The sequence below is a fragment of the Dipteris shenzhenensis genome, chromosome 8 (assembly GCF_047967505.1).
Source record: "Dipteris shenzhenensis isolate YYH24624 ecotype China chromosome 8, Dip_SZ_1.0, whole genome shotgun sequence".
In the NCBI taxonomy this organism is placed as follows: Eukaryota; Viridiplantae; Streptophyta; class Polypodiopsida; order Gleicheniales; family Dipteridaceae; genus Dipteris; species Dipteris shenzhenensis.
In genome coordinates, this window is record NC_141603.1 from 45,516,527 (window position 1) to 45,542,424 (window position 25,898).

Here is a 25,898-nt window from a genome sequence, read left to right on the forward strand (position 1 = left end):
CACTCTTCTACGGTTTGAATTTTCAGATGCTTGGATCAGAGGGGTGGCGTCCCTTTACAGGTCAGCCCACAGCCAGGATTTGATTGGAGGGGTAAGGGGTGACAGGTTTCAGATTTCCAGATCAGTTCGTCAAGGATGCCCTTTAGCCCCCTTCCTCTTTCTTTTTGTGGCAGAAGCTATGAGTATCTTCCTTAGATCTTAGGCTGAGCTTTTTGGGCTGAGATTGCCCTTGAGACAGGAGCAGGAGCTTTTTGACTGTGAGTTGGCTGATCACACTGCTATTTTTATTGAGGCCTCCTTGGATCAGTGATGAGGACACTCCAGGCTGGGGAGTTGACATTGGTTTTTCCTGGATTCAGAGGGGTGTTCCTATTAGGTATTTGGGATGCCAGGTAGGATTGGACATCTCTCCAGCACAGCAGTTTGCCCCAGTACTAGAAAGTATGAGGAAAAAGCTCCTTTTCTGAAACTCGACCTTGCATCTAGAGTTGTGGTAGTGAACCAGGTTCTCTTGGCCACCTCCTGGTTTGTGTGTTCTTGCTGGTGCCGGATTGCATCACTCAGCTCATCAGACCAGTCATGAATTTTTTATGGAGTGGACTTGATGGCAGAGCAGATGTTGCAGCAAGGGTGGCCTGGGAGACCATTATTCTCCCTACATGTGAAGGGGGCCTTAATGTCATTGACCCGGACTTGCAGTGTAGGGCATTGCTTTGTAAGGTGGTGGTGAGGGGACTCATGCCTGGGCAGGAACCTTGGAAGGATTTTTTTTTTGGACGCATTCAGGCTTGCACACCAACCTTGGGAGATGATTGGGTGGACAGCCCTCGCTGGATTTTTTTTTTCCCCAAAAAAGAGACTTCTATTAAGTAAGAAAGAAACCCGCTAGAGCAAGCTCTGTGCGGAAATACACCATGCTAAGCATGTAATAAAAACACCTCAAAGGAACGAGGTAGAAAGAAACCAAGGCTGAGGCTGAAAATGCCATCTCAACCCTGTAGAAGTCTCAGCAAAGAAGGGAGAGTCTCTCCAATCTCTGAGAAAAGTAACTCTCCTGGAGGAGGCTGCTCGAGATGATCCTTGCATGGTCTCCCAAATGGGCATCAGAGTGTGTATCGTATCTGTCCAAGTATTGGCCAAGATCTGAGAAGGGTGAACCTGAGAACCCTCCAAAGCCTCAGTGCACCTGGCTCTCCAAATGTGCCATGCTGCAATGCCAGCTAGGATCTCCCATGGAGAGTCGACCGAGGAGTGAGCAGCCTTGAAAAGAGTGGCCGGAACATCCTCTAGAGAGCACGACTCCACAAGGTGTCGTCGGATGTGAAAAGCCCAAGAGGAGTCAAGTCTCTCAAAAAATACCTGGGGCCCTGAAAGGGTAAGCCAAGCCACTGATCCCCAGGTCATATAGAAAGGTAGGCGAACAAAAGTGCTGAAAAGTCTTGCAATCCCCTTCCATATGATTCTCGCCTGTCTGCAATCCCATAGGCAGTGCTGTATTGTCTCCAAAATAGAAAGGCAGCGAGGGCAAGAAGGGTCAGCTCCGAACTTGGACCTCCAATGGTTCACTGCTATCCCACCATGAATAAAAAGCCAAAAGAAGAGAGTGATTTTTCTATTCCGGTGGGATTTCCAGAGCCTCTGCCGAAAAATTCTCTGCAAGTCAGCAGAAATCTGAAAGTTTTCCCAATGAGGAGCTCTAGTAGGCTTCCAACCCTTAGAGCTGAGCTGGAATTTCCTAGCATTACTGACCGTGTAACAAAAGAAGGGGATGCCCTTCTCTCGGTGCCCTTCATCTATCCATTCCCATTCCCCAGGGTCCCACTGCAAAAACTTAATTGGGACACCTCCATAGAGCCACAACTTCCATGAGCCAAGGGCGAGGAGAAGCGGGTCAGGATCCAAGTACCACTGTGAAAGAGAGCCATGCTCCATGAAGCCCACTATCCTGACTGGCTGAAACAGTACCTCCAACAAGATATCGTCTGTGGATCTGGACAGCCTGCCCCCCGAAGAAACATCAAATACTAAGGCATCCTCATGTGGGTCAAGAAAAGCAATCACCTGTAAAGGAACTCCCAATCTGGAAAATGCCCCCATCCAGGTGGAGCAAGTAATAGGCATGTCATCTGTGTCCACCCAATCCAAGGGCAAGGCTGCATCAATCTGCTGGACTCTCCCTGCACTCCCTCTGAGATTAAGAACCATCTGGGCCTGTTGGTCTGCAGGAAGCTTCCTGAAGGCTTTCCATGCTCCCACTGTAGATGCAGGGCCTCTCTCCCATCTTGGCCACTGCATGTAAGGAGAAGCTCCAAGTGGTATGCCAAGCTCATCCAAAATCCTATCATTCCACATGATAGGCTGCCTTTCAATCTCGTCACGGGTGGATAGGGGAATCCTGCGAAGAGTACTCCTGAAGCTGGCCCATGCTTTCAGGATAGCAACCATAAGAGGGGAAGAGGGAGACCTGAGGTGGGCTGTGGTGAAAACCGATCTAGTACTGTGTGTCCAATCCTCTCCTGAAGTGGGCGTGCGAGACTGTATGCATCTGATAAAAAAATCCTTCCAAGGCTCTTGTCCTGGCATAAGCCCTTTCACAACGAACTTGCAGAGTAAAGCTCTGCACTGTGATCTAGGTCGATGATATTCAAACCCCCTTCTCTTGTAGGAAGAATCAAGGTCTCCCAAGCCACCCTGGCTGTAACATCAGTTGTGCCATCTAGACCACTCCATAAAAAGTTTCGTACAGGCCTCTTAAGCTGAGTGATACAATCCCTCGAGTGGCACCAACAAGAGCATACAAACCATGCTATGGCTAGAAGAACTTGGTTAACCACCACCACCCTGGAGGCCAAGTCAAGTTTGGCTAAGCTCCAGAAAAGGAGCTTTCTTCTGATGCTTTTCCAACACTGGAGCAAACTCTTGTGAGGGAGAGATGCCCACCCCAACCTGGCAGCCCAAATATCTGACGGAGAAGCCCCTCTATACCCAAGTGAAGCCAATATCATTACCCCAATCTGGGGTGTCATCCTCGCAAATCCAAAAACCACTGGATTTATGCCAATTAATGTGTGCACCTGCAGCCGTGCAAAACAAATCCAAGGCTGTCCGGAAGGAAGTGAGTGTCCTGAGGGAGGCATCCAAAAAAACAGCCGTGTCATCTGCCAACTCACTATCCAGGAGCTCTTCTTCCCTGCGGATAGGAAGCCTCAGCCCATAAATATCAGCTTGAGATCTAATGTAGATACTCATAGCTTCCGCCACAAACAGAAAAGAAACGGGGCAAGAGGACATCCCTGGCGGACGGATCTGGAAATCTGAAACCTGTCCCCTCTTACCCCCCCAATGAGCAACTGGCTATGGGCTGATCTGTAGAGAGAGGATACTCCTCTAATCCATGCATCTGAAAAACCAAATCGAGATAGAGTACCCTCTAAGAAATCCCAGTCTACTCTGTCGTAAGCTTTCTCAAAGTCCAAGAGTAGAATGGCCAATCTCTGGCGGCTCTGCATGGCCCATTCTGAGGCCTCCCAAAATGAGAAAATATTATAAAAAATACTTCTACCATGCACAAACCCTGTCTACGTGTCATGAATCAAATCTGGAAGAAAAACCTATAGCCGCAGACTGATGGCTTTCACCAGAATCTTGTAAAAAGTGCCCAAAAGAGTGATGGGTCTCCATTGAGACACAAGATTCCTATTACCCCCCTTTGGGATGAGATGAATGAGACCATCTGTGAGTGAGTCCGGCATCTCACCAGAGTCCCACACGCCCTACAGGGCTGATGTAATGTGATCACCAATCTGCTCCCAAAAAGTAATAAAAAAGGAGGGGGTAAGTCCATCTGAACCTGGGCACTTGCCCTTGTGAAGGGCAAGTAATGCAGTCTTGAATTCTGCATTGGTGAAAGGTGCATCCAGAGAAACATTCATCTCATCCTTCACCAATACAGGGATACACTGCCAAATAACCTCTCTGGCATCATCAATGGCCTGTGTGCCTGGATCTGCAGTAAGAAGGGATGCAAAAAAATCTGAAGCTACACGCATGACAGCATCAGGATTTGACTGTAACACCCCGTCTGAGTCAACAAGCTGCGAAACACTATCTCTACTATGTCTGGACCCATGAGTAGAGAAAAAGTGTTTGTTGACCCTGCCACCCATCTGAATCCAAAAGGATTCCCGTGCATGAAAGACATACTCTGCTCTCTGATCCAACAATGTCTGCAAATGAGCCCTTGCTGCAGCAAGGCGCTCCTGAATCCAAGCATCTGTGGGCCTCTTCTGCTCTTCCCTCTGAAGGGACGCTAACTGCTGGTGTATACCAATCTCACATCTGAGAATCTCACGTCTCCTAGAATCAGCGACTGAATGATAATAGTCACTAATTCCGGATAATACTGCAGCTACCTGAGATGGATGGACAGCTCCACCCTGTATGTGAGAAACCCAAATCTGTAAAATATCCTCCGTGAGGCTCTCCTCTGCATAAAAAGCATCCGGAATCCTGACACTGGCAGAGCGTCCTCTCCGATGAGGCTCAAGAATCTGCAACACCACTGGAAAGTGATCTGAGGTGGAAACCCCAAAAGAAATGCATACAGATCCTCCTTTGTCAAGTGCCCAATCGTCTACATAAAATCTGTCAATCCGTGCATAAATGGGCATGTGTATTCTCCTGTTCGACCAAGAGTACAGGAGTGACTATGGCATAATATGAAAGGCATCATCCAACCAAGTGTCTCTGCCACTGAACTGAAAGAGAAAGGCATCCCAGGCTGCCCTCTCCAAAGAATGAATTCCACCCTGTCTGCCTCCCTTTTTGTCTGAAGGCAACTCAACCATGTTGAAGTCGCCACCAATGATCCAAGAATCTGCAATGGGAGCCCAAGAGAGTAACTCCTTCCAAAAGGAGATCCACTACCCTCTGTTATTGGGAGCATAAAGATTGAGAAGACCAATCTTACGCCCTCCAATCAAAATAATGATCCATTGAGCTCTAGAAGGGGAGATAATACCATGAACAGCAATCAAGGGGAGAATAGAAAGAGAGACCGAAATGCAAGTACCTCCCCTTGTGCCCATAGCAGGCGACTAGAAGGTATGTCCTGAAAGCAGTTTGCCAGACTTAGAGCAATCACTGGCATCCAGCTTGTGTTCCTGGATAAAAAGGATATCAATAGCACCTCCAGTGACACCTGGATGAAGCTGGTTTCGGATCAGCTACCTACGGTGACGGTGTGGAACTCTGCCTAGGCCCTGTATGTTCCAGCTGACTATCCTCATCGACAAAAGGATGCTGGATGGAAAGGCTTACCCGACCTAGTAGAGGAGACCAGCTTCCCCTGGGCCGAAACACTCTTGCTGAGGGCAGGAAACTCAACAGATGAAAGGATCCCCACACCTTCTGAAAGGGAGGCTCTGTCAAAAGGAATCCCAATGACCGGGACCCCTAAGGTGGAGGGCACAAACTCCTCATCATCCATGAAAGTCGCCGAATCTGCCAGTGCCGAAAAAGAATTCCTGATAAGCAAGTTTGGCCGAGGAGTGCGAAGAAGACCTGCACTCGTGGAAGATGGAGGAGAAGGACCTGCCAGGCTTCTATCAGCAGAACTGGAGCTGGGGGTTGAGGCCTGCGGCTGGGGTGAAGAGGAATCAGGAGCCCTCATCTGCGCCTGCACTTTCTCGGTTGTCCTGACAGTGGCAGGAATAGCCTGCGGGGAAGAAGTACCTGTAGTCCCCTCGTGATCAGAAACCAAGGGGTCAGAGACCAAAGTGACTGGGGCTAGTGGATCTAAAGGCCCCTCCTGATGTGGAGCTGTAGTGTCTGGGACTACAGCAACATCCACCTCTGGAGTCTGGAAGGCGTCTGTCTGAACAGGATCAAAAGTCTCCTCCTGAGGTAAGGGAGCCTGATAGCTCTCCATCGTGGTACCGGGTGTGTTGCTGGCAATGGGCGCCCTGCTACCCCTGGTGGTCCTGGGGTGCACGAAGCAGGGCGCCCTGTTGCTCTTGGTGGTCCTGGAGTGCGTGGTACAGGGTGTTGGGGAGGTGCAGTCGTGGTAGTACGTGAAGGAGCCACACCAAAAGACTTCTTGGGTCTTTTTCTCTTCCTTGGGCAGTCTCTAGCAAAGTGCCCAAGGGTCCTGCAAATCCTGGCCTGGTCGTGTCTACCTGAAATCTCGACTCTCTGTCGAAAGAGAGAGCCGTCTGGACGCTGAAGCATAATGTGGTCATCTGAGATGTTAGGGTCAGAGACAATGACCCTAACACGAGGCACCCCGTCTGCACTGACTGCCTCTGCCAAGGAAGAAGGCATGCCAGGAAGGGAGGGGATCTCCGTGACCACTCTGAATGTGGCTCCGATAGTGGCAAGCAGTCGATGGTAGACCTGAGGAAGACCAGGAAACCTAATGAACAGTGATGTGACCTGCCTGTCCTCCTCGACCGGATCGAAGCCCAAGGTGTAGGGCAAAAGAAAGATCCTCCTCGAACCCAAAGCCAGTGGATTAGCTTTGAGAACAAGGGCTGTGGACTCGTGGGAGTCGAAAACCACTTGGAAGAATCCACGTCCCAAAAGTCGAATATCCCTAAGGTGAGGGGCGAGGTCTCCTGGTAACATCGCCAGCATCCAGTCTCTAGCCTGTGATCTGGAAGGGTGTGACCCAAAGATGCGGGCGAAAAGTGATGTGGAGCCCTCTAATTCCACATCTTTCTTGAGCTGCTGCAGCTCATCTTCTGAAAAAATGACGGTTCTCGCGGCTGGTGGAGGTGGACGGAGATTGGCTGAATGGGGATCCATTCGCCAATCGATGTGAAAAGGCCGATTCCAACACTAAAAAAGCTCCATCCGTGAAACTACTGCCCAGGACGCCCTGAACGCGGGCGCAGGAAGAAGGAGAAAGAGAGGGTAGGAGAGAGGGGAAGGGAAGGGAAAGAGAGGGGCAGGAAGAAGGAGAAAGAGAGGGGAGACGGAGGTAGGCTGTGGGGGAGGCGTGGGGAGCTGAGATAGGGAGGAAGGGGGTGGGGAAGGAGAGGGAGGAGGTTTTTTTTTTTTTTTAAACTCTTTTTTTTTTGGGTTTTTTTCCAGGGGGGGGGGGGGGGTCACCTTGGGCGGGAGAGCAGCGGAGGGGGGGGGGAGAGCGTGGGGGAGGGAGGGGGGCGGGTGAGGAGAAGGGGGCGGGGGGGCTGGCGGGGGAGAGGGAGGGTGGAGGAGAAGGGGGCAGCGGGGAGGGGGAGAGCAGTGGGGGGGAGAGGGAGGGCGAGGGGGGGGGCGGGGGGGGAGAAGGGGACGGGGGGGCTGGCGGGGAAGAAGGGGGCAGTGGGGAGGGGGGCAGCGGGAGAGGGGAGAGGAGAAAGGGGCAGCGGGGAGGGGGGAAGCGGGGGGGGGGGCTGGCGAGGGAGAGGGATGACAGGGGAGGGGACGGGGGAGGAGAAGGGGGGCGGGGGGGCTGACGGGTGGGGGAGAGGTTGGGCAGGGAGGGAGAGGTAGGGGGTAGCGGGGGGGGGGAGAGGGAGGGCGGAGAGGAGGAAGGGGAGAGGGAGGGTGAGGGAGGAGGGAGAGGGGGCTGGCGAGAGGGGAGGGAGAGGAGGAGCAGCGAGGGGGGGAGAGGGGGGGGCAGCGAGGGAGAGGGAGAGGGAGAGGGGGCTGGCTGAGAGAGGGAGAGGGAGAGGGAGAGGGGGCTGGCTGAGAGAGGGAGAGGGGAGGGCAGTAGCTCACGGGGAGGAGCAGCAGCTCAGGAGAGGGCTCAAAATGTTGCCCTCGCTGGATTTTCACATCAGCCCCTCTCAGATCTCCTGCCTCTCCTCTTATGACTGCCATCCTAAAAGCTTGGGGGAGCTTCAGGAACACTCTTCGAAGGATTCCACCTTCTACCGTCGAAGAGATTGATAGGCAGCCGATCATTTGGAATGATAGTATTCTTGAGGAGCATGCCAGACCACTGGGCACTTCCCATTACATGCAGTGGTCTAAATGGGAGAGAGGCCCCGCCTACACAGTAGGCACTTGGAAATCTTTTATCAGGCTACCTGAGGATCAGAGACTGCAGTCCGTGAATCACCTCAAAGGGGTAGCACGCAGGATTCAGCAGATAGATGCAGCCATCCCGGTGGAATGGACAGTTGAGTTGCCTATTACTTCCACCACTTGGATGGGGGCTTTTTTGAGGACATCAGTTCCTTTACAAGTGATCGCTCTCCGAGGTCTCGGGGAAGACGCACTGGTCTTTGATGTTGGGGATGGAGGTTTACTTTCTACATCCAAGGATGGCATTCTTCTTGAGGTTGCCTTTCAGCCTGTTAGGATTGCTGGTTTTGTGGACCATGGCGCGGGCTTGCAGTGGTACTTAGATCCCGGCCCTCTGCTTTTGGCCTTGGGATCCTGGAGGTTGTGGTTATATGGAGGTGCACCTATCAGGTGCTTGCAGTGGGACCCAGGAGAGTGGGAGTGGATAGATCATGGGCACCGAGAGAGGGGGATTCCCTTCTTTCGTTTCACGGTTGGTAATGCCAGGAGGTTTCAGCTGAAAAGTAGGGATTGGATTCCCTCCAGAGCCCCCCATTGGGAAAGCTTCTTCATCACCGCAGATTTGCGTAGAAATTTCTGGAGGAGGCTCTGGAAATCCCTCAGAAATAGAAAGATCACTCTTTTCTTTTGGCTTTCTATTCATGGAGGGATTGCAGTGAACCTGTGGAGATCAAGGTTTGGGGCTGATCCCACTTGTCCTCGATGTCATTCTGCAGAGGAGTCAGTGCGACATTGCCTTTGGGACTGCAGTCAAGCGAGGACTGTTTGGAAAGGGGTTGCTCGGATACTCAGCATCTTTCACACTTCCCCTTTCTTCATGACTTGGGGCTTGGTCGCATGGTTCTCTCTTACCGGGCCCCAGGTGTTTTATGAGGGTGAGCCTTCTTCTTGGGCACTCTCGGTCTGCCGGCAGGTGATAGAGCTCTGCTCTCCGCAGGATGTGCCACTTACTCCCTTCATAGCTTCTCATGTTTCAGTGGACACCTCTTGGGAGATTTTGGCTAGCATTTCCTCTTGGCACATTTGGAGAGCCAGATGTACTGAGGCCATGGATGGCACCCTGATACACCCATCACAGGTGTTCACAGGTATTTGTACTGACATGGTTCATACTTTGATAGCCATATGGGCTAGCATGCAGGGCCCCTCATGGGCAGCCTCTTCTAGAAGGACTATATTTCTTCGAGTTTGGAGGGGTTCTCCCTTTTTCTCGGAGGTTTCTACCGGATTGAGATGGCACTATCAGCCTCAATCCTTTCTTTTTGGCTCTTGAGCTTTTCGTGCATTGCATGATGTATCCCGTATGGAGCTTGCTCTAACGGTTTTTCTTTAATACTTAATAGAAGTCTCTTTTTGCAAAAAAAAAAAAAACTACCCATGCCAGCAGAGTGGATAGATACAGATGATACATAGGCAGCCATATCAGCAGAGTGGATAGATACAGATGATATGCTGATCATAGAGTCCACTTGGTTGGGAGCTTTCACGAGGACGGGTATTCCTTTACAGGTCATAGCCTTGCGGGATGCACTTGAGGAGACCCTGGTCTTTGATGTTCAATCGGGAGGCAAACTTCTCATATCTTCAAGTGATATTCTTTTGGGGGTTGCCTTCTAGCCTGTTAGGATTGCAGGTTACATGGAGTGGGGCACAGATTCATAGTGGTATCTTGATCTCGACCCTCTTCTCTTGGCACTTGGGTCTTGGAGACTCTAGTTGTATGGTGGTTCCCCCATTAGGTTCTTGCAGTGGGACCCTAGGGAATGCGAATGGATAGACTAAGGGCACCGAGAGAAGAGCATCCCCTTCTTTCGTTTTACAGTAAAAAATGCCAGGAGACTCCACCTTAGCAATAGAGGTTGGCGGCCTTCCAGAGCTCCACATTGGGATTCTTTTCGGATTCCTGCAGAGATGCAGAGGAACTTTTGGAGGAGGCTCTGAAAATCCCTCAAGAATAGAAAGATCAAGATCACTCTTTTCTTTTGGCTTTCTATTCATGGAGGGATTCCAGGAAACCTGTGGAGATCCACCAGGTTCGGGCTGACCCTACTTGTCCTTGATGCCACGTAGCAGTTGAGTCAGTTCAGTATTGCCTTTGGGAGTGCAGATAGGCGAGGATGATCTGGAAAGGTGTTGCTAGGATTCTTTGAATATTTCATAGAGCACCCTTCTTCATGACCTGGGGATCAATGGCATGGCTATCTCTCACTAGCCCTCAGGTGTTTTTCGAGGGACATGACTTAGATTCAGCCTTCATTATATACGATGACAATTTGTGGACTCATGTTCCCTTCAGGATGTTCCTTTCACTCCTTTCAGAGCTGCTCATGCCTCGATAGACACATCATGGGATATTTTAGCTAGCATTACAGCATGGCATATATGGAGGGCCAAATGTACGGAGGCGATGGAGGGTTCACAAGCTCATCCCTTCCAGTATATGGTCAATATATGGACTGATACTATACATACTCTGATGGCCATCTGGTCGAGTATGCAGGGATCCTCCAGAGCAGCTAGAGGGCTACCCTCTTCAGAGTTTGGAGAGGATCTCCCTTCTTCTCTGAGCCTTCTTCAAGGTTGAGGTGGCATTTTCAGCCTCCACCTTCGATTTTTGTTAGCTCTTTTTGAGCTGTTTATTTTCTTTTCATGCATGGCATGTTGTACTCGCACATTAGAGCTTGCTCTTGCAGTTTTCAATCATACTTAATGAAGTGATCTTTTTGGAAAAAAAAAAATTGCCCATGCTGGGTACAAAAATGAAATATAGCCTAAATGGCTCAACCTAGGGTGAAACAAAATCTATCCTTGCCAAAAATTACAACTGGACTAGGGCCTATCCTAAAAAGATGATCCAACAAGGAAGTAATTGGAACGACCAGTAATGCTAGCGGTGTCATACATGATACCCTACGACACAAGTACCTTTTAATCAGCTCAAGATGCCCTGTTCAGTGAGGAGGTACTGGGACATTTTGTCTTGTTCCTTGGATTCACAAAACATCTAAGAAAAGGAACAGAGGATAAAGCTCTCCATCACTTTCTTTCACAGATCCGATCTCCACTTCCTCATAAGCAAGTGGAAAAGAGCTCTTGGGAAAAGCAATGTGCTCCCATTGACAAACCAATGTCTTCTGATGGACATGCCAAACAAAGCGACAGGATGTCATCGCCTAAGACAGACTATATATAGAGGGAAAGGTCCCATGTGTGATGTGCCATCACGAATCTCTTATGCAGATGCAATCTAGAGAGGAAGCCTAACCCTCAAGGGACTCGTGAGTCAAAAAATGAGGCCAAGAGATTCCCTTCTTGCGAGTGCTAGATGGTGGTTCACCAAATGCTCTAGTGATGTCGATAGCAAGGGAAAAGTTCTTATGGAGGACTCGAACCCACAATGCACATACAAAACATGCTACGTCAACTGATCTGTTATTTGGAAAGATGAACCCTTACGGGATCTTTCTATCAAGGATACCTATTTTTCAAAGAAAAGACTTCTATTAAGTAAGAAAGAAACTCCAAGAACAAGGCTCACGGGAGGAATACATCATGCAAGGCATGATGCAATCCAAGAGCAAGGCTCAAGGGAGGAGTACATCATGAAGGCATGAGAAATAAGGCAAAATCAAGCTCCGGTGATGAGAGAGCTAGCAAAAATCTAAGGGTGAGGCTGGAAGTTCCACCTCAACACTGTGGAGGACTTTGAGAAGAACAGAGAGCCATTTAGCTACCTGAGGGAAACAGTCCTCCTAGTAGAGGTTTCCAGGGAAGACCCCTGCATGCTCCCCCCAAAGGCTTCCAAGGTGTGTACAATATTCGTCCAAATAATAGCCAATGTGCATTATGGGTCCCATTCTTCTAGTAATAGGCTAGGGACTGGATGCTTGCTGCCTTACCTTTAGACCATACCCCATGGATTTCTGATATACGATTACTAGGACGAGGTTTCTTCTAGGTGGCCTTTGACTCTCCTAGAGCCGCAACAATAGTACTCAATGCTAGCCCTTTAGTGCTTGATTCTAGGAAGATATTCTTCATGCAAAAAGAAAGAAAGAAAGTTTATGAAAGTCTTTGGAAGGCCGATGGGTCTATGAGACTGTGAAAATCCTGATACAACTCCCCAAGTGTGATCTGTGTATCGACCCTCTGTCTGAGCTGTCGGGTCACAGGCTCCAGGTCACGGTCATTTCGAGGCCTTGTCTCGTGGGGGTCCATGTGATCTAGCTGAAAGAACTCCGTGATAGAGCTCTGAGAGGGATCAGCCAAGGAAGAAGTCTGCTCCTGTCTCCGTGCTTAGAGTATCCTCTCGCAGTAGGGAGCAAAGAAGCCAAGGAGGAAGTATAAGACTCTATTGGTAGGGAGCAAGGAGAGTATGACTTGGTGGGGGATCTTTCAAGAAGGAATCCAGATATTACTTTTGGGCAGATGATTGGTCTATGTTCCAAGCTGAAGAGGTGGTGGCGTGTAGTGAATCCCGGTAAAAAGAATGCTCAAAAGGAAGCTAGAAAGGTAATGTCTATTTCTGAACTTCCTGACCTTTTCCCCTTGTGGAAGCATGGCACAAAGATCTCAGGCTTGGAGAGGCATATAATGATGGTGGTATTCAAATTTGTGTCATCACTCATTCTTGTGTTGAGAAGTTAGGCTTAATCAGAAGATGAGTTGCAATAGCTCAAGAAGAATGTACAGCTTGAAAGCTCTACCACTTTGATCGCACGCATCTATGGGTCTCACCCTTCCAGATCACAATGCTCATGGTGCTACCCCTAGACCTCACCACCCGACTCAAAGATGTTCGCTTTTACTAGGGCGAGATTTCTTCCAGGTTGTTTTTGATTCACCGGAAGCTGCGAGCGCTATGCTCAAAGCTGGGTACTTACACATGGGACATAGAAAGATTTTCTTTGACCCTTTCATGCTGGGCTTTGACCCTGTGGAGGAGGCCAAGCAAGGGCTTTCATTTTTTGTCCGATTTCCCGGTCTCCCCCATGTTTATCATCGTTTACTCCTGGTAATTGGGGAGTATTTTGGTATTGTCACTAAGATCCCCCCCCTCCCTAGTTTGCCCTTGATAGTTGCAGAGGCGATCAGGTCTAACAGGGTTTCTAGAGTTAGGGTACTTACGTTGGACCCTAATTTAATAGATGATTGTATCATGCGTCAGTATGGTTCTTTCTTTCGACAAAGAGTGGAGATCGGGGGAGACAGGACCAATACAGGATCTGCAAGACCATTGGGCATTTTGCCAGGGAGTGCCCTAAAAAGATGAAGAGGAGGCCCAAAAAGCTTTTTGGTACAACTCCTCCCCCTAGACCTCGATAGGGGGGTGATACAGTTCCAACACCCCCTCCTTGACCTTGACAGGGTGTTGGTACAGTTCTAGCACCTCCTCCATGACCTCGATAGTGTGTTGGTACAGCTCCTCCACTTCATAGCACTCTTCCTCGATAGAGTGCTTCCTCGGTACCGCCTCCACCCACTTCCATGGCACCTGTTGCCCCTCGATGGTTTCCGGTTCGTGTGCGGCCTAAACCCCCTCTAGATCAGGAGGTCGCCGTCCAAGATGCCATCCCCTCAGGAGCTTTGGATATTCCCGTTCTAGTTGCTCCCACTGATGTTGCACCTCATGCAACCCAGGACATTAGTGCTCCAGTTGCAGCCCTGGCTGCAGCTTCTCCCCTGACTCTGCAGTAACTCCTCTCCTTAGCCAGGCACTTGATGATATTTCTCCGGCTAGAGCGGCCCCCGCCGCAGTTTTCTAGGATCATGGCATTTCAGAGCAGCCCCTTCCTTCAGCTCCCCTCTTAGATAGAGGGAAAGGGGTTGTGTACACTGTTGATCCGCTTCCCTCTGTAGGGATACTTCGCACCCCTATGTCACATTTGGTTCACAGGAACTCTTTTGCAGCCCTGGCATATCTCACGGACTTCCCGGAGAAGGACTTTGTGCCATCTATTTTTTGTGAGACAATGGTTGGGGTTCTTGTTGACAGGGTGTCTTCCTCCTCAGGTGGACGAGTACTTTCCTCGGTGGATTTTTCGCCACTTGGCTCTCTTCCTTGCTCGTTGAGCAGGAGGTCTTTCCCCATTGAGGGGTTTGTTTCCCCCACTAGGTCAAGTAAGATGTTCCATGCTACATCCTCCTGTCGATGAGGATTGTTAGTTGGAATGTACAGAGCCTTGGTGGAGTCCCTCATTGCCGTTGTGGAGAGCTGATCCGCATCTTCATCCAGGTGTTACTGCTGGCTCCGTTGATGTCGTATTCATTCAGGAGCACAAGCTGGATGCCAGAGATTGCACAAAGTCAGGTAAATTACTTTCAAGTCACACATTTTGGTCACCTGCTTTGGGCACTAGCGGAGGTACATGCATCTTAGTTTCGGAATCTTTTTTTCCCTTCGTAGTTGGACATGGAGTTATCCTTCCCTCTAGAGCTCAATGGATTCTTCTTTTGATTGGGGGATGTAAGTTTGGATTCCTCAATCTCTACGACCCCAATAATAGAGGGGATCGTGTCCTGTTCTGGAAGAAGTTACTCTCGTGGGCCCCCATAATAGATTCTTGGGTCATTGGAGGGGACTTCAACATGGTGGAGTTACCCTTAGATTAAAAAGGAGGCAGAGAGGGCGGCATCCACTCTTCAGAGAGGGAAGCTTGGGATGCCTTTCTTTCTTTTCAGTTTCAGTGGTGGCAGAGATGTTTGGTTTGATGATGCCTTTCGCACCCAGCCACAGGCACTCCATTTTTTTTGGTCAAACAGGAGGCTACACATGCCTATCCATGTATGGATTGACCGGTTTTATGTTGATGATTGAGCCTTGGATAGAGGAGGATCAGTATGCATTGCCCCTTAGGTTTTCACTTTGGATCAGTTTCCGATGGTGTTGATGGTTTCCAAGCCGAACTTGAGAGGACGATCTGCCAGTATTAGGATTCCCGATGCCCTTTATGCAGAGGAGGACCTCACAGAGGTAGTTTTGCAGATCTGGGTTTCTCATATGCAGGGTGGAGTGCCCTCCCCTTCACATATGGTAGCAGCCCTCTATGATATTAGTGACTTTTACCATCTGGTTGATGGTACCAGGACGTGAGATTCTTAGACGAGAGATTGGTGTTTGCCAGCAGTTGGCAGCCTTGTAGAGGGAAGAGCAAAAGAGGCCCCATGATGCTTGGATTCATGAGCGCCTTGCTGTAGCAAGGGCTCATCAGCAGATTTTGTTGGATCAGAGAGCAGAGTATGCCTTTCATGCACGAGAGTCCTTATGGATCTAGATGGGAGGTAGAATCAATAAGCATTTCTTCTCTACTCATGGCCTCAAGCATAGTAGAGAGAGTGTTTCTCAGCTTATTGACTCAGATGGAGTTTTGCAGCCAAATCCAAATGCCATCATGCGCATAGCTACATATTTTTATGTCTCCCTTCTCTCAATAGATCTTGGTAGTAGCGAGGCCCCACATGATACCAAATAGGCCATATCGCAGTGTATTCCTATGTTGGTGAAACCAGATATGAAAGTCTCTCTTGATGCACCTTTCACCAACATAGAGTTCAAGTCTGCGCTTCTTACCCTCCATAAGGGAAAGTACCCGGGTTCAAACAGGCTTACACCCTCTTTTTTCCTGACCTTTTGGGATATGATTAAGGATCACATAACCTCAACCTTGTAGGGTGTTTGGGACTCTGGTGAGATGTTGACTCATTTACAAAGGGCTTCATACCTCTAATCCTAAAAGGGGGGTGCACAAATTTAGTGTCACAGTGGAGACCTATCACTTTATTGGGCACTTGCTATAAAATCCAAGCTAAAGCAATCAGCTTGTGTTTGCATCCCATACTTCCAAATCTTATCCATAATATGCAGATGGGATTTATTCATCGAAGAATCGTTTTGATAATATATTCTCATTTTGGGAAGCTTCTGAGTGGGCCATGTAGAGCAGACAAAAACTAGCCATTCTTCTCTTGGACTTTGAAAAAGCCTACGACAGGGTAGATTGGCATTTCTTAGAGGGCACCCTTCATCATTTTGGATTTTCAGATGCATGGATCAGAGGGGTTTCAGCCTTGTGCAAATCAGCCAACAGCCAAGTGCTTATTGGAGGGGTCAGGGGAGACAAATTTCAGATTTCCAGATCAGTCCATCAGGGATGCCCTCTTGCCCTGTTTCTTTTCCTTCTTGTGGTTGAGGCTATGAGCATTTTTCTAAGATCTCAAGCTACATTATTGGGCTCAGACTACCGCTTAAACAGGAGGAGGACCTCGTTGATTGTGAGCTAGCAGATGACACTACTATTTTCTTGGAGGCCTCCTCTCAGACTCTCACTTCTTTGAATTGTAGTAGGTGCTCACATTAATTAGCATAAATCCAATGGCTTTTGGATCAGTGATGATGACATTCCAAACTGGGAGCCTGATTTGGGCTCTACTGGGATGAGCCAAGGGAAAAAAAATTTATTCATTGCATCCAGACTCGCAGCCCCTCCTCACGTGGAGACTGGATGGACAGCATTAGACGGATTTTCACTTCAGCCCGTCTCAGATCTCCTTCCTCCCTGTTGATGGTCGCTATTGTGAAAGCTTGGGCCACCTTCAGAAATCCTTCAGAGAGTTCCTCCCTCCTCTCTCGAAGAGATTGACAGGTAGCCTATCATGTGGAATGACAATATGAGCATGGTCTTCAGCTTGGTTTGTCTGATTATATGCAGTGGTCCAGGTGGGAGAGAGGCCATGCCGCCTTGTTAGGTTCTTGGAAAGTCTTCAAGACGCTTCCAGAAGATCGTCAACAACAATTGGTCAGTCACCTCATAGAAACTGCAGGGAGGATTCTTCATATAGATGCAGCCTTACCCCATGATTAGGTGGATACTGATGACAGGCCTGTAGTTTGTTCACAGTGGATGGGGGCTTTTTCAACAAGGACAGGTATTCCTCTTCAGGTCATTGCTTTTTTGGGAGCACAGGAGAATGCCTTGGTCTTTGATGTACAATCAAGTGGTTGATGTACAATCAAGTGGCATGCTGTCTATTTCTTCAGATGAGATTCTATTTCATAGGCTATGTGGAACAAGGCAAGGACTTTGCCTGACATATAGATCTGAGCCCTCGTCTTTCTATCTCGGGTTCATGGAGCTTGTGCCTCATGAGATAATACCAATTAGGCTGTTGTAGCTCATCGACAGAAAATTTGTCAAATTTGCGAAGTCTTGGCGTACTCCAAAAGAACACATCTTCAGCCAAATAGAAACATATACAGCAGATTCGAATAGTATTTCCAGAAAACAAATGCACCTGAAGGAATCGATGAAGTATACAATAAATGTAGTCACGTTGAGTGTCTGCTTTGGGGGCTGGACAGAAACGCAGCAGTGGTCGCCTCAAGGAAGATGTAGACAAAGACAACAACAGGGAACTGCAGATCTGAACCGGTTTGCTAGTGCATCTCCAAGAACATGTAGCGCAGAAGATAGCGAGAATGATCTCCAAAAGTGCAGGGTATGAATGACAAGCGGATATTTCCTCCAGCACGTCGACAATATTTCCCAACTTCACGCAAGCGGACTCATTTCAACAGGAACTGTAGTTGTGGATGAAGATAGCGAGAGACATCGTGCGCAACTCTGAAGCACAACAGTCAGGTCTCCTTGTAGATAAACAAATGGTGGGGCAACTAGCATCGATCTCATTATACAGCTTTAAAGACACCTAAGAAATCGCCGCTCAGCCCCAAAATAATCAGCAACAATTAGAAATACGACCATAGCGGGCAGAGCTGGAAGGAAAATGGCGGGCATATGGTGCGCAGATCTGGAATAATATGGTGAGGGAAAAAATAGGGCAGAATCATGGGCAGATTTGGGCGCATATCTGGAGAGGAGATGGTGGGCAGAGTCTGAAGAAGTCGTGGGCAGAAATCCGGAAGGAATGAGAACACGAAGAGGAGACAAGCCATGACTAGCTTTGATACCAATTGTTGGAACCAGGACACTACAGCTAAGCTAGGAAGCAAGAACAGCTAAACTAAGACAAAGCTATGGAGGAAAGAACACAAAGACAAACATGATGAAAGAGCTAACTACTCAGCATAGACTCAAGTTCAGTTAGGTTACAAGATTGAGACTTAAACTCATGAAATGACTTGAGAGCTTGGTGGATTACTTTCCACATATACAGTGAAGTACAAGAGATACAAAGTCACCCAACTATATGGGATAATAGAAAGTCATCCAACTATATGGGATAATAGAAAAGTGCCACATGGCAACACACACACAAACTACTACAAAAGTGCCACATGGCAGTTCCTTGATATTCCCAACACATAGCATTGCTCCTTGCATAAAAGCTACAATATTCTAATGCCTACAAAACTGACAAAGGTGTTAATGTTGTCTAGAAACACTTTCGAATATTACCAAAGATTCCGGGAAAACTTTTCTAAACAATGTTGTTTAACCAGTTCTAAATTATTAATCAGAATTTACAGCTATTAAATTAAACAGTACCTAGAAACATGTTGTTCGACCAGCGCTATATCATTTATCAGAATTTACAGCTATTAAATGAAACAGTACCTAGAAAGAAAGTAACTTTGTGAGAGGCTTTTTGCTTCATTGGCCTTAAATATGTCATCGCCTTCTTGTGATCACCATTTGTGAAATGTTCAGTGAACTTGCTTTCAACTTCGTCCATCATCCTAATGACCTATTGAATTATATTTTGGAATCAATGAAAGCAATTGAATCCTTGAAAAGAGTTTATCATTCAAATATTGAATTTACTGCAAAATTTACCTCATTGCATCTAATTTAGAAGATGACATTAAAAATGGTCTTGGATTTAATCAAGTTGTTAACATGAAAGGGGTATGATGATTCCAAGAAGCTTACTTTATCAGATATGTGAAAGTAAGCTCTCTCCACAACTTTAATATATGTAAGAGAAGCATCCCTTCCAGTAACCTGCCAGTTTTAATGTGTAAAACAATGCACATTGTTGAAATTTTCCACCTCAAGTCTACAACTTTTAAACATTAAAGGTTGGAAGGTCCAGACGTAAGCTTAATTCAGCATATAAATATAGCTAAAATTATGAAACTTAACCTGCAAAATCACAGTAACCTACCCCTCACGGTCCAGACATGTAAGATATGACAAGAAAGGATCATAAATCCTTCTTTTAGAATAAGAAAAGGAGGCAAAAAAAAACATAACCTGCACGTGAAGAACATTCAATCTATCACTCATACAATGATCTAGGAAACCCGAGACCATATAGAGGCTGCTGAGAGGCAGGGACGCGTCAGAACAACAAGGGGGGGGAAAGGGTGGGACTGACTGCACTAGTGTCAATTGAAAGGGTGTAGGTATATCCATACAGTGCAATGCTGTGGAGATTTAATGCAAGAAGAGGAATGAAAGAGGGGTCCCTGGAGTTAGTGTTAGAAGCCCCATGGGGTCAGAGGCAGTAGGCATACAGAGGAAAGGGACCACCAAGGGGAAAGAAGCTGCATGAAAGGGGGGGATTGTACTGTGTGAGGGAGGTAACGAGTGCATGAGTGGAGGGTGTGGTGATGGGCTGCAAATGAACTGCTTTAGAAAGGGGCTGTTGAAGACGGTGATCATGCCACAGAAAGGGGCAAAGACTGCATGCAAGGGAGGGACTCATTGGGATGGCTACAAGGGCTGCATTCTAGTGAAGTTTCGTGAAAGTGCATCATGAGACTGCAGGAGGGGGAGGTTGAGTGTGTGTGAGAGCAAATTTTTCAATGGCTTTCTGCATAGGGATAATGCCAAGTAGATTGGCCTGTGAGGGGTGAGGGAAGAAGGTGAGGGCTATATAAGAGAGGGAGTACTCTTGTGATACAATTCAGGTGATTAGGAGGCCATCAGAAGGTTCCAATGAGAGGGTTAGGATGTCAAAGATTTTAACACAAAAGCCATCACTCTCCTTTTGAGATTGTGTTTTCCCATCTGAAAAGCTATAATACCAGAAAAACAATTCTCTTCCACATGTTCAATCTCTACCTCTCCCTGTCCATTCCAACTAGACCAGAAAAACAAGCTTCTTGGCTACTCAAAGTCTGCGGTCACCTCACGTGATGCCAGGAAAAGTCACATCAGCTCAAGTATGCTTTATGCCCATCACAGTAAGTCTGTCACAACCTCTCACAGCCTGATACCATTTTCTTCTTTTGTCGTTTTAGCATAATAATAATAATCAATTAATGCTTGAGAAAAACCAACAATACAAACCAGCTATCTGTGTGGCGCTGATTGTGGAAGAAAAATGAGAACGTGCTGGCAGTCTGGCATGGATTGGGGACTATACAACCAGCAGATGCCTCACTCCGTGGATGTGTAGTAAGCATCTGTAGGCCTAGCCTTGCAAAAATGCACCCCCTTTTGGCAGTCATCTGAGAACCCATCGTCCCTTGGTGCAACTGCTTACTGCTCATCACCAAACCGCAATGGGCAACCCAGATGTTCCAAGCAGGAATGTTGGACATCATCTCCCAAACACTATCCTCGGGTGAGGGTAAGGCCACTGGTGGGAAGGAGAAATCCAGAAGACCCTCTGTTCAAAAATCTAGTAGGCTGGCGAAACCATCTCAATTAAAAAGGCATGATCCTCCTTTGTCAGCCTGGCTGCCTAGTCCCAGGTGAAATCCCACCACATCCTCTGCGTCCGAGCAAAGATCTAGAGGGCTCCTTGCGAAATAATCTATGATGTGGGGCAGCTCCACAGGCAGCATGAAATTGTATCGAGGTCCCTATCTGTACATTGGTGGCACCTCCCATCCACTTGTATTTGCTCCGACCACGGGCTAATGGGCAATCCTCCATGGGGCACCATCCAGAAGAAATATGTAATCTTCCGTGGTGGAGGCTGGTCCAAAAATAGGACTAGAATTTGATAATGACCTAATGGGGCACCTACTAGTCTACCCAATGTCACTCTCTTGCAGACTCCATGCTCCAAAGGAACTAGCCGGGCCATTGTCCCACTACGCCCATCCAATGTGCATCCACTACCTTAACATACATCCGTCCAAATCACAGACCTCTGGATGCTAGAGAAGGGACCGGTACTCAAACTTCTCATGACAGCGGGGCTGGCTCGAATGACTCCACTCCTTCCATGTAAGGGGGACCTCAGAGAAGATCCACTGATGAGATTGTTGCCACTAAACTCCCACGCGGGGGTGTGTTCTTGAGACGACCTCGCCAAAGCAAGAGCTCCTAGTGCTCCAAACCTAGGGTGAGATCACACACTACAATCTTGCCTAGCAAGGGATTTGCTATGCTATGATTGGAACTAGCAGAAGTAAAAGCTCGACTTCACATATAGGAAGGGCCTGGTAAGCAGGCAGTAATTGATGAAGCTGTAAAATCTTGTAAGGACTCCTCCCCTACCCCACAGCTAGTCTCTACAGTCAAAGATCTTCTTCACATTGAAGTACAAACTGCTAAGAAGGAAGTGATTGTGGAAGTGGATACCAAAGCAAGTAAGTTTGATATTCAAGCAGAGATTAAAGAACACGAAGCTAGATGTGATAATGTGCTGAAGATTAGATAGGGGGACTTCCAAAAGATTGGTACAAAGAGGAGGACACTTATAGTGAAATATTGACAAAGATCAAAGCAAGCTTGCCCAACAATGAATGGACGGAGGCCCGCTTCTATTATGCACTACAAAGGTCAGGCAATCCTTACACTGAAGTCAAAAGATATGCGAATCAAGCTTCTTCGACAATCTTACAAGCTGAAGGGTACCAAAGTATGGATAGTTGAGGAGCTTACACAAGCTCAACTAAAAAATAAGGCAACTGAATTAACTAAAGTCAGGGCTGCCAGAAAGGATGGAAAATGGGCAGTTTACCGTGAAGGCGTAGCCCTAAGTTTAAATCAAAACCAAAAGACTCTTAGTCTTAAACTGATGTATGGCTGATTACACTTTCAGACTATTATGTAGGTACTCTAAATAAATGGAGGTTGCTTTTGTACTCCTTGGGAGCTGTCATGCGCCCTCCCTAAAGTAGTTGTACTAGAGGGTTTCTTGCTGTCCCATAGAACTTTTGGTCTCCAGTGGACGTTAATAGACTTTCTTTCTTTTTTTCTTTCTTGTTCAATGATGACAGGCCCTCCCTCCACCTACTATTCTAGGTACCATCTGACCCTACCCCAAGAAATTGTGCACCAAGCACCTGAGCAGCTTATGGCTATGGGGACTTGGTTGGCCATGAGGGCCCACTGTGCTAAAGAGAGTTTGGCCGATCTCCAATACAATAGCTTGTGCCGTACACTCTCTGGCATTGGGGCTATCTATTGCTGAGCTAAAATGTCGACACCCACCTATCAGCCTAAGTACCACACTGTCTGACCCCGCAAGATCTAGCGGACACCACGAGAGGCCTCAATCCAAGATCTCCTAGAGTCCTTGGTCGTCGATCCTGTACCATCTGGAACTGTAATGGTACCTTATGGTCAGAACCAGGGAACTTCTCGGAATCCTATACAGGTCACGACATAGTCTTTTACACAGACACATCAGAGCCCAAAGTGCCCACTACCAGCAGTCAGCGGGTATACATGGGAGTCTACCTACAGAGATGAGATGAGGGACACAGGAGGGGTTCGAGGATCAGGAGGAGTCGCAGTCCTTTACAAATCCACACTTTTGGGGACCATCTCAGTGGAGCAGAGAGATCCACACTCTGGATTTCTCTGGATTCAAATCCGACACATGGATAGCTGGGATTTGTTTATTGCAGTTTGCTACTTCCCCCCTGAGACCTCCCACTTTGCCAGAGAATTCGAGGAGAGGATGAGACATCCCCATTTGCTGCTCTTTATCAGTCCATCGTTGACTTCTCTAGACGCAGGGAAGTCCTCCTAGTTGGAGACTTCAACGTGAGAACAGGCGCTCGTCAAGCACCACTCCTCGACTTCAGGGATGATTCCACTCTACTGCCAGACATTGACCTTGAGGAGGTAGGTATGCTACGAGTTTCGGCTGACAGACGAGGACTGCTCACATCCTATGGGCAGGCCCTATTAGACCTCGGCAGGATGCATGATCTCATTATGTATAATAGTCTTGACATGGCCCGCATCAGGTGGCTTCACTTGCTTTCCACATGGGGGGAGGCTTTAGTGTTGTGGGATCCCCTACCTTCACATCTCGTATCTCTAATTTTATCGTAGCACCTCTCCCTCCAGGGACTGATCATACCTATCTTTTCTTTAGCATTTCTACCCCCCGCCGCACAGTACTTTCTACCTTGTTGAGCTCTTACTCCACTTACCATGATATACGCTTTAATCGCGATCACTCACCTATTTACTCTGGCTGTCTGTACATACTTCTCGCATACATTGACTTTATACCCTTACTAGAGGACCGTGCTGCCCTAGTCACTCGCTCACTACACGAGGTTGCTCTACACGTCTTTCCCCACACCACCCGCCCACCACCTCCTGGGACCATATGCTATAATAGCTGGTACGATGATAAGTGTAAGGCTTTATGCCGTCAGCTCAGAGTCGAAACAAAAAACAGCCTTCCGAGTGACTAGAGACGCTACGCGAGTACTGCCATCTGGTATGCAGGAAGAAACTTGACTTCGTGCGTTTGAACGAGGAGGAGCTACTAAACATTCTGTTTAGTAACAACTCTAAGGACTTCTGGCGGAGATTTCTAGAGGGATGGTCCCCCCCATCACTCATTGACACTCAGGTGTGGTCTGATTATGCGCGCACGCTCTATGATATCCCAAATTAGCTAGCCCCTAACCTATCACATATGCCACACCCCACATCCTGCACTCTCTTCACTTGGGGGGGGGTAAAGGATGCCGTAATGAAACTTCATAATGGCAGAGCGAAGGATCATGAGGGACTATGCGCTGAGTTCATTGCATATGGGATTAACCTCCTAGCCCCGATCTTAGCCAAGCTATTAAATGAAGCCGTTTGCTTGGGGTTTCCACGCACCTAGACCATCAACACTATCTCACCCATCCACAAGGTAGGGGATCCCATGAACCCGGAGAACTACATGACCATTATGATTGGACATTTCATGTCCAAGATTTATGCATCAATACTTGATTCTGAGGTCAGCAGATTTGCGGAGTGTCGAGGACTCAGAGCAGTGGGACAGGCCGATTTCAGGCGGTATCATGGGACCATGGACCACATTCTCGCGCTCAGATGTATCATCGAGGAGGCGAGGGCACGGAAGCAAAGGGTTTACTGTTGCTTTGTGGACTTCCGCAAGGCATTTGACACCGTTCTGAGAGCCTGCCTCATACGACACCTACGGGATCTGGTCAATACATCTTGAGTCGTCATGCGCGATGAGCATTTCACATTTGATGGGTCCCCTGTTGAGGTAGTTTCATCATACACCTATCTGGAGGTCGTCTTTTCCAGACCCATCTTCACCATGAGACCCGCGATGCAAGCGCGCCGATGCAAGCGCGCCTGAGAAAAGGATATGCTTCATTGGCTAGACTAGAGAGACAATGCTTCCGCTCTCACTTTCAGGATCCACGGACCAAAGGGTTGCTTTTTGACTCCTTGGTCCGCCCAGCAGGGATGTATGGCAGCCCATGCTGGGGGCTAGATTTGTCGGATATAGAGTGGGCCAGGGTGGAGTAGCTACAGGTTCTCACGTTATCACGGATGATCAGTGGTAAGCCATCCGTCCCTCTCAAGATCATTCAGGCAGAGTTTGGGTCACCCCCATTACAGCTAGATGCTGCATTTTAGGTCATTACATATCTGTACTGAGTCAGGGAGTATGGGGATTGCACATCCAGGCGTAGGAGGATACCATGGTTGGCACTGTCCTCTTCTATGGCACTTGCAGCAGGGGGAGATCAGAGGTGTTGGTATGCATGCACAGAGAGATGGTTTGCAGGACTAGGGCTCCACATGGACAGACTACCTCCTTTCCAGTATAGCATGGATGCTCCTTTCTCTCCCCTCCTATCATGCGACGTCAACCAGGTTATCCATGAGGATCTACTACAGCTACACACATTCCGGACTTGGTTGGGCCCGAGTGATCTTCCAGTGAAGTTGGGCTTCTACAGAGATCACTTCTTACATATCACAACAGAGGGTTTCATTGATCCACCAGGATACACGCAGATTCACCTACCCCACTCGCTGAGGATCTCCCTTGGGCAGTTCCGGGTCTCTTCACACAGACTTTGTATCAAGAGCAGCCGAGCAGAGTGGTTACCTAGGGAGAGGTGCATATGCACACTGTGTGACATGTAGGAGGTTGAGACAGAGGAGCATTTCATCTTCAGGTGTCCTGTTTACTATGAGATCTGAGGGTTTTTCTACTGCCTCTTCAGAGATAGTTATGGGATGTTGGCCCACGTCCTCTCCTACCCAGACCAGCGATGTTTGGCTGGTTTCATTCATGAGATGCTCAGACACCGCGATAGGATAATCCGAGCACGAAGATAGGAGCAGACTTCTCCCTCGACTGATACCTCTCAGAGCTCTATCACGGAGTTCTTTCAGCCAGATCACATAGACCCCCATGAGGCAAAACCTCGACATGACCGTGACCCGGAGCCTGTGACCCGATAGCTCAGACAGAGGGTTGACTCACAGATCATACTTGCAGACATCCCCTCCTTGTTTAGGGTGGAGCCCGATCGACGGGGGTCACAGTGGCCTTGGTTAGACGCAGAGCTACGACCAGGAGACGTACCAGGACTGCACCCTTGAGGGGGTGACAACGTTCTATTGCTGACCTCATGCCTCCACTTCCACAGCCTCATCCATCCTGATGTCCTGCTGCTGACGATGATGAGGATGATGGTTATGATGATGCCGACAATG

General features: G+C 48.2%; 1 protein-coding gene across 1 annotated transcript in view; it reads right to left on the bottom strand.

The window, feature by feature from the left end:
* LOC147899571 (phosphate transporter PHO1-like) overlaps positions 1-25,898 on the bottom strand; it is a 117,938-nt gene that overhangs the window by 67,390 nt on the left and 24,650 nt on the right. The window contains exons 5-6 of the mRNA XM_087377751.1: positions 18,921-18,992; positions 18,606-18,735 (exon numbers count right to left, since the gene is read on the bottom strand). Of these exons, the coding sequence (XP_087233877.1) occupies positions 18,606-18,735; positions 18,921-18,992 (202 nt within the window). The remainder of the gene's footprint in view (positions 1-18,605; positions 18,736-18,920; positions 18,993-25,898) is intronic.